Source organism: Ricinus communis, chromosome 7 (genome assembly GCF_019578655.1).
Source record: "Ricinus communis isolate WT05 ecotype wild-type chromosome 7, ASM1957865v1, whole genome shotgun sequence".
Taxonomy (NCBI): Eukaryota; Viridiplantae; Streptophyta; class Magnoliopsida; order Malpighiales; family Euphorbiaceae; genus Ricinus; species Ricinus communis.
Window position 1 is genome coordinate 7,317,006 of NC_063262.1, and position 16,702 is coordinate 7,333,707.

The 16,702-nt window shown below is 25.6% G+C and overlaps 1 protein-coding gene across 1 annotated transcript; it reads left to right on the forward strand.

Moving 5' to 3' along the window:
• Positions 1-227: 227 nt before the first annotated feature.
• LOC112536388 (chaperone protein dnaJ 20, chloroplastic-like) lies at positions 228-780 on the forward strand. Its single transcript, XM_025159095.2, has one exon. The coding sequence runs from the start codon at positions 283-285 to the stop codon at positions 778-780; it is 498 nt and encodes a 165-aa protein (XP_025014863.1). The 5' UTR covers positions 228-282.
• The last annotated feature ends 15,922 nt before the right edge of the window (positions 781-16,702 follow it).

The window sequence follows — 16,702 nt, forward strand, 5'->3', positions numbered from 1 at the left end:
CAGCAAGGCAAATTAAACCTCTAATTAACAAAGACAAAGACAATGATAATTAACACCATGCCAATTGCCAAATTTACATTCAACGCTGCCTCTTCTACTAATTAAATATTTTGTGAAAGGCAGGATCTAACCGCGTTCACTATATCTATATATATATATATATATAGGTAATTGGCATATGCTCATCATTATATAAACAGCAATTCTTCATCAATTTCTCCACTCAAAAGCTCCAGAAAACCCTAGTTTAACACCTCAACTCTTTCACTATCTCTCTCAAACATGCAGACTTTCTTAAAATTGGATCCCAAGATTGAAAAAGTGGTTCCATTCCTACGCAAGATAAGGTCAAGGCAAAAGGGTTTTCATAATAAAGCCAGAACAATTACTTGCAGTTATAGAATCATGCAAGAAAAGAAGACCAACTTCTATGAAGTTCTTTCTCTTCAATCCAAGAATGTAGGGTTTGATGAGATCAGGAAGGCTTATAGGAGCATGGCTCTACAGTTCCACCCTGACGTTTGTCGTCTATCAGCAAAAGAAGAATCGACGAAGCGATTCGTTGAGCTTCAGAAGGCTTACGAGACATTGTCTGATCCAGTTTCACGTAGACTGTATGATTATGAATTGAACTTGGTTGCTTCGATCGGGCTTGGTTTAGAAATAAGAATGGAGGAAAGAAAAAATAGTTTTCCCAAGGAAGTTTGGGAAATGCAACTTTATGGATTGTCTCAACGATCTCATATCCGTTTACAAAGGAAGAATAAAAAATATATGTAAAATATATATTAATTATGTTATTTATTAATTTTTCTTGGTATAACAATTAGAAATATTGTGACGATTTATCTAAAATTGTGTTTCCTCCTTGAGTGATTATAAGAACGAGTCTTCTCACTTAAGCCTAATGCATTCAGAATTTACACTTCTCTTGTCATATAACTATTGAATACGAATTAATAAGAAAATAGATTATTCTTCCTTATCCACAAACCAACCTTTTATGAGTTTTATTAATTATATTTTTATTGTTAGCACTCTAATAATTTTCTTTTTGATTATCTCCATTCAACTAGGTTATCTCAAGTTTAAATTATTAAAATAAAAGTAGAAAGGTTGTAGAATTAATGAGAAATGTGTTAACTCTTATTGTAATCAAGAACTAGATGAGTAAAAGCTGTTAAAAACAAAATGAAAAGAAAAATAAATAAGTAAAATAACGGATAATTTATTGGTAAATTTTAGGGTACCGTAGTTTATAATAGTGTAATTTTTTTTTAATATTTTTATATATTTATTCAAAGAAAATTTATAATGTCTAAGTCAAATTTGCACAAAATATTTTAATATGTAACTTATATAAATTATATATTAAAATATTTTTATATAATTTTTTTGATATAAATTAATCTAAATTTTAAAATTTTTTATTCAATAAACACATAAAAATATGGAAATTATAAACTAAGGCCCTCTACAATTCACTAAGTTTATAGTACATATGGCGCTTTTAACTTCAATTGCTACTAAGTAATTAATATATATTTTTTTGTTTTATTGTCTATTAATAGAGGAGATATTATAACTCACTCCTATGTACTAAATCTTTAAATTGTGATCAAGGTAATCATATATCAAGCAAATAATCAGAAAGGGTCTCCATCATTGCTGCATTTTATTCTTGGAGATTAGGTTCTGATCTGAGCATTTATTCCTACTGGATTAGCAGATGCAAAAACCCACCATATCTCCCAATGACATTTACTGCAACACGATTGCATAGTTGACAAAATCTGTACGAACAGCCAGTGGCAACAAAGTCAAACTGTAGCCAATTACCAATGGCAGGCAGCACTGAGCTTGAATCCATCGCTTTCTATAGGGACTAGAATTATCCATCAATAATTGAAACTTAATAATAAATGGTCAATGTCCAATATGCTGATTTTTTCTTTTATTTTTTTGCCTTTTCACTTTCTAATTTAGTAGAATATCAAATGGGTCATGAACCCAAAAAGGAGCCCTGACATTTTTTTTTATAATCTGATCTCTCTTTTGTTTAATGCCATTGATAAACTCCAAAACTCAATAAATTTACTGGATAGAAAGATTCACATTTCTTACAATCTAACACATTTTTAGTTCGCTTAATAATGTATAAATCAGAAAAAAAAAACATTTTGTAAAAGATTGGAACATACGCTAAACTAAACGATTAAAAAGAAATACTATTTTCAGAAAACTTCTATAATATTGAGTTATTAGTTTTATAAAAAATGTCTAACGAATCTAATCTATAAAGTTGGGCCAAGTTGATAGTAAATCATCTCAAGGTTATTACATTCACCCTCGTGATTATACATGGTACAAAGCATCTACATGATAATGCTGGATTATTAGTTTTCAGAAAAGAGGGAACTTATTCTTTATCATAATCTACAACGCAACAACTATTTGATCAGGTACATAGTTTGGCCTATAAATGCAGGTGATTTCATATGTTGCTTCTACACATTAAGACACAATAAAGTAGTGCAGAAACTAAATTCAGTAGAGAGAGGTAATTCTGTGGAAATCAGCAAGGCATTTCCCATTCAACTCTCCCTCAAGGGCTTCACAGATCACATGAGAAGGGTGTATGTGTGTGTGGTGATTGCTAGGGGTATATGTGATGATATGCTCAGTCATGCATAAGTGAAGCCTGCGAGAGAGAGTTGGATGGTACCTGCCTTAGACATGTAAGGTTGAATATTATTTATATATATTTATATATAGATATATATATCTCTTCCTCAACTCAAATGGCAAAATTATGAAGCAACAGAACAAGAAAGTATGCCTGAAGGTAATTTTTTCAGGTTGCTGCTCTATACACCATTCTCTACTTGTCCAAAAAGCAGAACCTGCATTCTTATTATATGGTAATACTTAGAGAGTGTTATCTCACTTAATAACTAAATTAAACCGTTTAGTAAAGACTTAAATATCAATAGCTCATAGTTTTTTTAATCCTAATCAACTGTGGCTGTATCAACTCTATTTTAGAGTATTTTCTTATCAATTGATAGATTATATGATTTTACTTATTTATTTGGATAATATTATCCTTAATAAAACTTGTTATATTTTAAGTTCATCATATAACTAATTTTTTATAATAAATAATTATTATTTTGAAATTATACTTAAGAATTAAATAATTATGATATTTATAATAATGACATTTGAAATTAGAAAATTTTCTATTAGTAGAATTTAAATTTAAATTTCTACTTTTAATATATTCATATTTATTTGAAATGACATTTAAAAATATTAAAGAATCTGCAGTTTAAATCTTATGAAACTAAAGTTTATAATTGAAAAACAAACGTTTTATATAGATTTTTTTATTGATGAATATATTTATTTTGTATGAAATATATATTCCTTTAAAACATCTTATGTATGTATGATGAACTTTTTGATTATAACCTATGATTAATGAATTTCTGTTATATATTTGATGAATCTGAATTATATGTTAATGAACCTGTTGCTAGTAGTTGATGAATATCTTGATTATATCTTACGAATAATAAATCTATACTATAAAACTGTATTATATATTTAATAAACCTCAAGTGATACTTCAATAAACCCGTTGTTTTTAGACAATGAATCCGTTCATTATAATCCATAAATATTGATTTATTTTTATGCATATATGACATGTTCATTATCTAAAACTTTTATATTTATTTGTTAATGATATAAGGTTCATTATACTATACAATTAACTTATTTCATTTTAAAAATAAATCTATTTTTAAAGATTATGAATAATATGATAAACCTATAATTCATATATAATGACCCTCAAGTAATACTTTAATGAACATGTTGGTAGATTATCAACTCGTTCGTTGTAACTCATGAATACTGATTTATTTTTATGCACATACGACATATTCATTATGTAAAACTTTTATATTCATCCGTTAATGATATAAGATTCATTGTACTACAAAATGAACCCATTCTATTTCAAAAATAAATTAGTTTTCAAAATTATTAACAACGTGATGAACCTCTAGTTCATATATAATGAACCACAAGTGATACTTAATAAACTCGTTGTTTGTAAACAATGAATCCTTTTATTATAACCCATGAATACTGATTTATTTTTATGCACATATGACATTATCATTACACAAAACTTTTATATTCATCTGTTAATGATATAAGGTTCATTGTATTACAAAATAAACCTATTCTATTTTAAAATAAATTTATTTTTAAAATTATGAACGATATGCTGAACCTGTAGTTCATATATAATGAATCTTAATGTGCTACAAAATTAACTTATTTTATTTCAAAAATAAAATTGTTACTAAAATTATGAAAAAAGTGACGAATCTATTGTTTATATATAATGAATCTCAATTTACTACAAAATGAACCTATTCAATTTCAAAAATAAAACTGTTATTAAAATTATAAATAAAATGATGAACCTGTAATTCGTACATAATGAACCTCAATATCAGACATAGTAAATCTATTATTTTCTAGCAATGAAACAATTATCATATTTGAAAGAAATGATTAAAGCTTGTAGAATCTGATTTAAAGGTTTAAAGAATGAAAAAAGAATGAAGAATCTTGACTCGTTGAAAATAAATTTTCAAAATATACAAATATGCATAATCTACATGTTGGAAAAAATAAAAACAACAATATTATGCAGCAGAGAACAAAAAAAAAAAAAGAACGAAGAAGAACAATTTGTAAAATCTAATTTGAAGCTTTAAATAATAGAGAATCGAAAATGGAGAAGATAAAATTAAATCAAACTGATGAAAGAAAGTTTTCGATTTTTTTTTAAATTGACAACAATAGATAAAGCGTTATATTTGAATTGAAACTTTCTTGTACGCGTGTTTTAAAATTCAATTTTCTCATTTAAATGAAACGGTTGTGTTTTAGACACCGAGCAAAGAATACCCAGGTATAGATCCATAATATAATTTACCGTTTTTCTTATCATGGATTCACATGCACGTGGACTCAAGATATAATTTGCCAGAATGTTTTCATGTTACGATTATGGCTTACTGGTCTAAGAAATTAGTTTAAGCCCAAGACCCAGGTAGAAGGGGGTTATTAGACCCATTAACTCAAGCCTTAGCAAACTTAACCCAACTCCTTTAATTTCAATATCAGTATCACGAGTCATAATCATAGAAGTATTATTATCGCCATCACCTTTTGGAAGTTAAGCTGAACTGCCGCACACATCACTCAATCATGCAATGAATTGTACATGACACATTATTTTTATGTATTTTTTTTCTCTTTTCTGATTTAAAAATGGAATTAAACCATTGATTAAATAGAAAAAGGAAAATACATAGAAAGAAAAAATATTTTCTTGGTGCCTTAGAAAAAGGACGAAAAGATTGAAAAGGAGATGTATGTATGTAGAGATTTGTTGGCCATGACAAAAAGCAATATTTGATTTGGAAATATCCTGATACTTAGGCATGCATTTGATGATCCCATCACTTGTTTGCTAGCGACTTTACTTATTCTTAAAGTGACCAATCATTTTCTTGTATTCACCGTCATTTTGCCGTGAAAAAACAAACATTAAAAAGGGCCTAAGCAAAATCCAAAAGAACAAAACATCATCATCTCAACACATTAACTTTAGGACAGTTTCCATTGTCTTTCGCACAATTCTCATATCAGAATCTTGAGAAACCAAGAAAAGAAAAGAGAGAATGTGTTTTAATTTAGGGTACAATTTCAAGAAGGGAAAGTTTGTTCGAGTGAAGGAAAGCGATGATGATGATGACGACGGTGGTGGCAAGGGATTAGAAGGGAAGGGTTTGCTTTCTAAGGAGATCCACAGATGGCAGAAACAACAAGAGTTGTTAAATCAAGTACAAGCATGCAAACCTTCATCAAAGTGCAATCATTTATCCTCTTCCTCTTGATTTATTTATATTATTTGAGTATTTCTGTTTGCATCTTCAAGAAAATGTAACATTTCCCAAATGTTGCTGTAAGTAGGCCTTTTTGGTTTGTTTTTTGTTTTTAACTAATAAGATTGGCTTGCTCTAAAAAATGGTGGGGGAAAAGAAATACACAAGTACAAGATGCATAAGGTTTTCTCATTGCTTTATTGTCTATTAATTCCTTTATATGTGTGTGATTTTCTTTGCCTTTAATTGTTGACTTAATTTAATAGATTACCCTTGACAGTTTTTCTTTTTAAAAACTTTCATGATGTTTTTCTTTTTAAAAACTTTCATATTACTTTTGATATTAACACATAGCCTTTTTCCCCTTAATTTTCTCTTTTCTCTCTGTTTTCTTAATATTCCTTTTTTTTTATTTTGTTTTTAATGTTTTTTTGGATTGAATTCGGGTGTGGAAGGAAGAAATTTGCGCTGTATCTAGCAATATTCCCAGAATGATAAAATGGTACAAGGTCATAATATAAGCATTTGGTATTACATACATTTCCCATATATAGTCTCTGCAGTCAATTGACATATATGTAAGGGGACTATTTATCCAATTATAATGTTGTTTCTCCGTGACATTTTCTTAGCAGCGGAAAGTTGGAGATTTTTGAACTGCAATCAAATGTTTTAATTGAATTACACAATCAATTGAGATTATTTAGTAGCTATTTTCTTAAAAATTTGATGATTTTATATTATGAGAAAGAGGGAAGTATCATCATCTGTTTTCAATAGGCAAAATCCATATTTTGGTCCCTCTATTTTTCGTATTTGTTTCAAGTAGTCCTCATACATGAACTGTGTCGTAATTGGTTCCTGTTCTTTTATTTCTATATCTACTTGATCCTTCTGTTAACAGTTCTCCAAAATTGCTATTAAATTATTTTCAGTTCAACAAATATGCTTTGCAGTAACAATTTTTACAAATGTCACTTAAAATATAAAAATTGCATATTAATAAATGTAATTAAATACCATATTTTTGCAACAATTCTTTTATAGTGACCAACAATTTTTTAAAACTGTTACTATAATAAATGTCACTAATTCTGTACCTATTGTTTTGACATTTTAGTAAATGTCACTAGTACAAAAATTACTTTTATAATTAATTTCATTATAGTTTAGCTTGTTGAGATATTTGTTTCAAGCGTTAATACTTAAACTTCATTATTATTATTATTTATTAAATTATATTAAAATTAATAATTACTTTTCATAAAAATATCAGAAAAACATAGAAATTATACAAATCTAATGAATAAGTAATCATCAAATAAGTCTATTTATTTGATCTTCTCATTTCCGCATTTATTATTCAAATTTAGACCTAAATATTAATTAGAAAGTAATTAAAAGTGTTTTTATAAAAGCATGTTAATATAATTGTCACTGCTAACTTCTTATGAAAAGCCCGGGTTGAATATATGATTTTTTTATAATTATGATTATAATTTATATTGTTTGTAGCAAATTTGGATACAACTTTAGTTAAAAAGAAATGAAAATCGTAGTTAATCAATTAAAGAGAATTTAGAATCTTGCTTAGAAAAGGATACATATGAAAAGTAATATCACTATAATTGAAGAGAATTGCAACAAAAAAAAAAAAAAAACTGATCTTGGTAGAAAATTTGCATTTTAATTTTCTATTTATAACTTTAGATTTTATTAATAATTATTTTATTTATGTGCAAGTATAAGAAAACTCAACTCTAATCCATTATATCATTTTAATTGAGCATGACATCAAATGTATATATACGTTGTCAAGGATTACATGAAACTAAAATTCCACAAATTGCTTCAAGCGGGGATGATGGCTACATACCTTCAGAGTTATAATTGTGATAAAGGATTATATCAACTAGAGTTGTAACTGCTATACTTAATTTCTTAGGAACTATAGTTTTATCTTTTTGTTAAATATATATATATATATATATTATAATTTATGTTTATAAATAAAATAAATATAGCAAGACATATAGGATTCAAAAGTTATCATATACATAATAAAAATATAATAAATGTTATATATATATATAAACATTATATTCATTGAATTATAGCAATAATTTATAAAATATTACAATAGATAATTTTGTCAATAATTTAAATAATTCCCATAACACTTTTTAAGTGTTGGTATAAAAGATTTGTAATAATATTTTACAAATGTCACCATAAGAAATTTTATAATGTCACTATAAATGAATACCAACACTTTTATGAAATGTTACTTTAATAGTTAGGGACACCCACTTAAGCAACATTTGAGCAATATTTCAGAAAAATGTTTGTATAGATTTTTAGTGACACGTTTTAAACTCTCAATAACATTTGTCAAATGTTATTATAAGCTAAATTTGTTAGTGTTTTCAGATAATATAATTTTAAAACCTACAATCCTACTTATCATCCAACTGGATAGTGAGGTGGATAATGTTGATGTCTAGAGTTCCAACATAAAAGAAAAGGTTAGGGTTTCAAAATCATAACTCTCTTTCTCACAACTCTATCTTTTACATATTCACTTATCATCTTCACATGGATAACAAGATCGGAGATAGTAATATTATCTTCCTGATAGATTGCAGAGCCCTAGTATTTCTTCTTTATTTTATGATACCAATGGCCTCTTTGAAGAAGAAGAAACGAAAAGAAAAATCAAAACCTCATCTGTGTGTAATACGTTTTTGTGTTTCAATATCATATTTAAAGAGAGCGTGCTTGTCATATTTGTTGATAAAAAACTATTTATCTTTATTAGTATATAGGTGGCTAGTAGCCTAACATATACATGTACATAACAACACGTGCAAATACGCTAGGGATCATTTAAGATGCAATTGATGTATAACTACTGCTTAAAGCAAACACAAAAAACAGAAGGACCATCCTTTCAATAAATTTCTTTCTACTTTCTTTTTTTCTTTTCTCTGTTGTTCTTATTGGACGCTACCACCCGCCAGGAAGTGGGCAAATGTTTGTTTCTGGGCTTGATCACATGATGAAGTACGATTAATTATGCCTGGAAGTTCATTAAAGATTAATTAGGCAGCATCATATAATCCATCCATAATTTGGAGCTTAGTTTTTATATCATAATTTCATAGGCAACTAAGTGAGCCAAAATTAAATATTTTGGTGGCATGTTTAATCGTGTTTGTAAAGAGATGATAAAAATAAAAAAATAAAAAAATTTATTAAAATACAATCAATTATTTACAACTAAATATAATAAAATCAAAAAATATAATAATCCAAAGATGTATTTTGCCATTTCTTAAATGTAATTTAATTTGATTAAAATTCAACAATTTGAACCTCCTTTGATTAAATCCATTAAGAAAAAAATGGCACATGAAGAGAAGTAAAAATCACAAAAATTATGAAAGGGGTATGAATGATATAAATATTGTGTTTATATGTGAAATGTGATAAAGGTTGACCAATAACTTTAAATGCACTTCTAATTTACTTTGTTTTTAAGAAAGCAATGACCATGACCATTCATATTTGATTATGCTTCTAGGGATGCTAGCATGCTCAGGTTCAAGTGCCATACGATAGTGTTATAGTTGACTCACAGGCATTATAGTGTCAGGACAATCAGTACTGACCAAGAAAACCTAATCAATAATTTTGAACAGTGTTGGCAGTGGATACCATACGAGTGAACCAAACTCAATAGCATTAACATTTACTGTGATATCAATTTCATCATCACAAGAAATCCACCTCCAAACCTTCTTTAAATACCACATCATTAGGAGAAAATTACAAAACTTCCACTCATTTACAAGAATAATAATGTTGTTTATTTACTACTTCATGATTTAGTCCGTTAATAATTTATTATCAAACATAATAAAGTCGTATATTAACTCTAATATAGTTTTAAAAAGTGTAAAGGAAAACCTAAAAGATTAAAGTTTCAGAATTCTTACTCAATTCATACAATATTTTATTAAATTTAAGTGACATGACCATTATTTGAGTTCAAAGATTTTGTTATGAAACAAAACAAAATCTAAGAAGCTAAAAGATTAAATATAGAAACTAAAGAGTTGAAGTATTAATAAATAGCAAAGCTAAGAGTTGAATATAATAAAAGTAAAGTAATTTCAAGTTAACAAAATTTGTGTTTAGTAATTACTATTGACAAAGATCAGCTAAGAAAATAAGAATTGGTAAGCTTGTACTTGCTAAGCTAATGACTATTATAAAGATAAAATATATTTTGATAGAACTTTTTTGGCTTTTTTGAATTGGTGTCTTGATTTGATGATGAGCTCTTCATTAAATAGACCTCATGCTTGCCATGTATATATGGGATGTGCAGATTTCTCTGGTTGCCAAGAAAAACATCTTTTATAAAATTTGGAGCCATCAAGCTTGTCTTCCAGTTTATCTTTGAGTTCCCGAATGCATGAGGTATTCCAATGATGTGAAACACTTCTGCCTTAGCTGATAATATCTTCTTCTTCCTTGAGGAGATTGTGTTAATCCTAGTCTTCACCGTTGTAGTATTTGAGTTGGGCTAATAGCATGGGTTTTATCTTTTTTCTATGTCTTCTAGGGAAATTAGATTTATCACATTATCAAAAAATTCGTCCAATGAAATAATGATATTTAATTTATCTTTTTTTTATATGTCAGTTTTATTTTTAAAATTAATAAAATAATAAATTTTTTAAATAAAACTTATGTGAAAAAATAAAATAAAACATCATCATTTTATTGGATGAGTGTTTTGATGAAGTGGTGAATCAAGCTCATTTCTTTATTTAAAGACTTCCAATGATATTAAAACTGCATTATTATTAAGAAAATAGAAATTTATTATCATTATATTTAGTTGAAATAAATTCTATAAAATTTATTTACAAATTTAAGTTTATGTATTAAAACAGAAATTCATTTAAGATTTTACTCGATTAATTTTTTTAAATTAATTATAATCCAAATGAATTTCATATTAAGAACTTACCTAGTTTTGACACACGCGATCATCATATCATTCATTTAGTATATAAATATAATTAAAAATACTAGTTATTTACCTATGTATTGTACAATTATTTTTATTATTTCGATTATAAAATTAAATTTATAGATACAATTTAAAATTTTTTTATATTTAACATTAATTTATAATATTTTAAAAATAACAACGAACTAACTATTTTTAAATGTCCTTAATTTCTTTTTAAAATTTTATAATTTTATTAATGTAATAATATAAAATTATTTTAAAAGTACTTTAAATTAATTCTAATATTATATAAATTAATGCTATTATTATAATTGATATTACTATTTTTTAGAATTAGAAATTATTATATAGTTACAAATATTAATTTATTAGTGAATATAATATTTAAAAATATTATTTTCTATAATTAGAATCATAATCTAATTAGAAAACTAATATTTTATTTCTTATGATTAGAATCAGTGTTGAATTAGGAATGTAACTTATTAATCAATAAATTAATAGAAAAAATAACAAAATTACACATAAACTTGAATTTCATTTGTCAAAATAAGTACACATGTCAAAATAAAAATTTTATGTATCATACATGTCAAAGAAATTTTATGTATCATACATGTGCGTTGCATGACTATTATTATTTTTTTGATAATAAAATCAAGTTGATAGATACAATCTAATAATATTTTTAATATTTAATATTGCTTTGTAGGATTTTAAAAAACAATAACAAACTAGCTATTTTTAAATATTTTTAATTTTTTTAAAATTATAAATTTTTAATGGAATAATATAAAAATTATTTATTAATTAATTTTAATATTATAAATTAATATATCCATATAATTAATATTTATATTTCTTAGAATTAAAAATTTATTATTTTAGTAAATATAATATTAGAAATATAATTTAAAATGTTGTTTTTATATTAGAATTATTATCTTATTACAAAACTGATTTATTAGTTAATATAATATTACAATATAATTAATATACTATTTTTCTATGATAGATTTAATATCATTATCTGACTGGAAAACTATTTATTAGTTAATATAATATTAGAATATAGTTAATGCGCTACTATTTCTTAGGATAGAATTAGTATCATTATATGATTAGAAAATTATTTATTAGTTAATATAATATTAAAATATAATTTATATATTATCTCTTAAAATTAGAGTCAGTATTTAATTAGAAATGTAATTTATTAATCAATAAATTAATAGAATAAACTATAAAAGTACACATAAGTTTGAATTTCATGTGTCAAAAGTAAGAAAATATCAAAATAAAAATTTTATGTGTTAAAAATTAAGCACACATATCAAAAGAATCTTAAAATTTAGAAATATATATATATATATATATATATATTTGAGGTTGTTACAGAATAGAATCGGTTGTTCAAGAAGGAATAAATATTAGACCAGAAGCTTTTCAAGTTCAAGCTTTTAATTTTTTTAGTTCGAGATCAACGTCTTGAGGCTAATATAGGATTTGCTCAAAGACCTACTAGGTTAGGTAAATATTTAATGTGTCCGCCTATCGAATAAGTTACTTTTGGAGGTGAAACTATGCGTTTTTTGGATCTACATAGATTATAGACTATAAATTTATAAATTAAGTAAAAACATATTCATATGTTAATATAAGTTTATCAGTAAAAATTAATGAATATACAGTTTATATTTAATAAATCTGAGAGTAATAACAGATGAATATACACTTTACAAGTAATGAACCCGAAAGTTAATATATTTGACACTAATAATAGATGAATATACACTTTATAAGTAATAAACTTGAAGTTTATGTTTAATGAACCTGAACTAATAACATACGAATATACACTTTATATGTAATGAATATGAAGTTTATATTTTATAAATCTGACAATAATAATATATGGATATACACTTTATAAATAATAAACACGAAGTTTATGTTTAATGAACGCGACACTAATATACATGGATATGTACTTTATAAGTAATGAGTATTGCCGCTTATGAAAAAATAAATTGATATAGGTTGAATAATAACAAGTTCCTCATCAACAAACTATAAATTCATTAAATATACATTTAAGGTTCATATAATATAATGCATACATTCATAATTTAAAAAGTAAATTTATTGCTACAAATGCTAAATATATAAGCATTTAATATTTTTTAATATCGTATTTTATAATAAATAATAAATAATTAAAAACTATTAAATATTATTAAATTTTTTAAATAATAAAATAACTAATATTTAATGTAAAATAAAGTCAATTTTAAAATTAATGCTTAATAAAATAATTAATTTTCTAAATATCTAATATAAAATTATATTGTGAAATTTATAATTAACTAGCTTGGAACATGAATATTTTATTGTTCATAAAATCATATAAAATAGAAATAAGAAGCAAACAAATAAAAATATATTTAAAAAAGTCTTTTATTATATACATGTGCTAGTCTTACACTAAAAAAAAGTGTTTACAAAATCAAACTTATTATTACTACCGCACGTGTTAAATAATCCAGGTACATATTGCTATGTATACCTAGGTTTATAATATAATTTGCCCTTGTTAACATTACCCTTTTTAAAATATTAAATTATATTTCTATTTCTATTCGTATTTATAGGTCAACTAACAAAACTATAGATAAAAGGTACTAAATTTATTATTTTTATAATAAAAATAGGTGAATAATTAAAAGGAATAATTATATATCTTAAAGCAGTAATAATAGTTCATGGATGTCGGTAATCTATTATTGGCCCTTTAATTTTAACTTATAATAGTTTTCCTTTTAAGAACTTTTTTAATATTATTCGTTTCAATTTTTTTTATTAGTGTAATAATATAAAATTATTCTAAAAATATTTAATAATTGACTTTTAGCATTATATAAATTAAGACTATAAATAAAATAAATATTAATATTTTTTTAAAAATTATTGTATAATTAGAAAACTAACTTATTAGTTAATTAGAAAATTTTAAATTTTTTTAAAGATATTATCTTTTAAAATTAGATCATTGTCTAATTAGAAAAGTAATGTTTTAGTTCATATAATTTTAAAAATATAATTTAAAAGCTATTTTCTAAGGTTAAAACTCATTATTTAGTTAAGAATATAATTTACTAATTAATAAATTAATAAAAAATAATAAAATTACACATAAATTTGAATTTCATGTGTCAAGAATAAGTACACATAATAAACAAAAATCTTATATATCAAAATATAGTCACACATGTCCAAAAAATTTAATATATATATAACTAAATGCAAAGAAGAAGGAGACGAAACTAAATGCAAAGAAGAAGGAGACGAAACTAAATGTAAGGCAGAAGGCTAGAAGGTCGTGGACATTAATGCCCATCGATTGGATTAAAAGGCAAGGAGGAGAAAAGGCTCCATAGTACTGTAAGTAGTTTGAGAATTTAATTTTTTGGTTTTAACTCTTAGTTTGATTTAAGGTATAAAATTTGGAGAAATTTATTAATTGAATACAATTTTAGGGTTTATATAATTATAATGCTATTTCTGTTATTGATGGTGTCTCAGTAATTGAAATGGTTATAGAACTTGAATCTAGAGTTTATAAATTAGAAAAATTCAAGTTTTCTAAATAATGTGAAATGAATTGATTGTGTGTGCTTTAGTTTGAAGCATGATTGCATGAATTTCTGTTTTTAAAGCATGAATGTCCTTAACATTTTGATGTAGTACTCGGTTCTGAGTACTTCATAATACACTTGCATCATAAACTGGTATTTGGGGTTAAGGGTTATGTTGGATCGACAGTTGGGTTTATTGACTTCTATCGTTTAGACAAGATTTCCAAACTGAAAATTAATTCAATGGCTGAAGAGTGTGGTTTGGATTAAAATTTTCTAGTTAAACCCTAGAAAGAATTATGTAAATGGGTTAAATAAACTTATGAAGCTGTGGAGATGTCATTATTTGTTTTTATTTTGATTTTGAGCAAGAGTTTAGGATTTGAGCAAGAGAGTGAAATAAAGAGTTAATTGGGTACTCTAGTTTTATAATACATTTGTTGCAATCGGTCCTACAAAAGCTGAATAGGATTAATAAACACATGTGTCAATGGTGATGTGGACAAATATAGTGAATATTCTAAAAGTATTTTATTTTTAAAGCCATGTCATCAAGAGAGACCAGAAAATATATCCGGTGATATATTAATTTAATCTAGGTGACCAGTTTATTACAATTTAACAATTTAATACTTTTTATTACAAAATATAAAGTTTAAGGACTAATAATTTACGCTAACATGTTTTCTCAAGATCTATAGTTATTTTATATGACTGATATTTGTTATCGTGTATAGCCCCACTATTGTTAGACTTTTATGAGCATGAGTATATCAATTATTGGAGGGTAAAATTTGCAGCTGATTGGCCCAAAGTTCCCACCACTAAGAACTTTTACCATTATTAAGAATATATTATCATATCCTTCAGAACTCACCGTTGCATAGTTGTAATGGAGCAGATAAATCTTCGCATATGTTGGAACCCATCTTCTCTAATCTAATCTCAGAGGCCTCCATACTCATCTCTGGAATCCATTCCTGAAGAGCTAGTGGATGCCAATGAAAAGTCAATGGACCGTCTCCTAATGCCTGCAAATTTCCATATCTTCACTTGCAAAGTTGAAAAGAAACACGTTTGTTTTAATCATATGAACCAAAAAACAAATTTGCAGATCCAATCCAATCATCCAACACTTCCGCTTTTCAATTTTGTTTTCTTAGTTAATTCAATGGAAGTCCAGTGAGTCGAGCGCGGGATGTGGGAAGACTCGGCAAGTAAGCTTTTACCCACGTTCTCCATCTCTTGAAATATAAGGAAACATGCTTCCTAATGCCTACGATACGATCTCCACTCTTTTGAGATATGACCACTCCTTCAAACAAAATCTATAAGGAGAGCCAGAAAGTAAGAGAACTAGACTGAAACTACTAAAATTTTAGAAAGTAGAAGGCCAATTCGGAGGGTCCTGAAATACATGTATACACCATAACGAGAGCTCCCTGCGTAATTAGCTAACAATCCTGCAACAAAAAGTGACTTCCCGATGTATATGCCGAATCTCAAATTGCAAATCCCTCTCTAGAAGTCGCCAACTTCCAATTTAAATTATTGAATGTGTATAACATTGATGAAAAATGGTGCTATTCTATATATGTATTTGTTTGGTATTTCACCATATATCCGTACAATATGATGTTTATAACTTGGTCTAATGATAAGGAAAAAAAGTTAAGAACTTTTTCTCGTTTTACAATTTTAATCAAACTAGTTTTCTTACATACGTGCGATGGAAATATTAACCATCTGACTCGTTATTTTTTAAAAATAAAATAATATATATCTTTTAAAATTAACATCATGAACATTTTTAAAGTTAAGATAATAAAAAAATCATTTTATTATAGAAAATTCATATCTATTTAAACTTTATAAATCTATATTGATTATTTTTACAGTTGATAATAAATAAATTTAATGTATTATTAAAAAATTAAAATTGGTACATATTATAAAAAATATATTAATTTAATTGAAAAATTTAGATATCTAAGTTACATGTAAGCCATTAAATTAAAATTGGTACATATTATAAAAAATATATA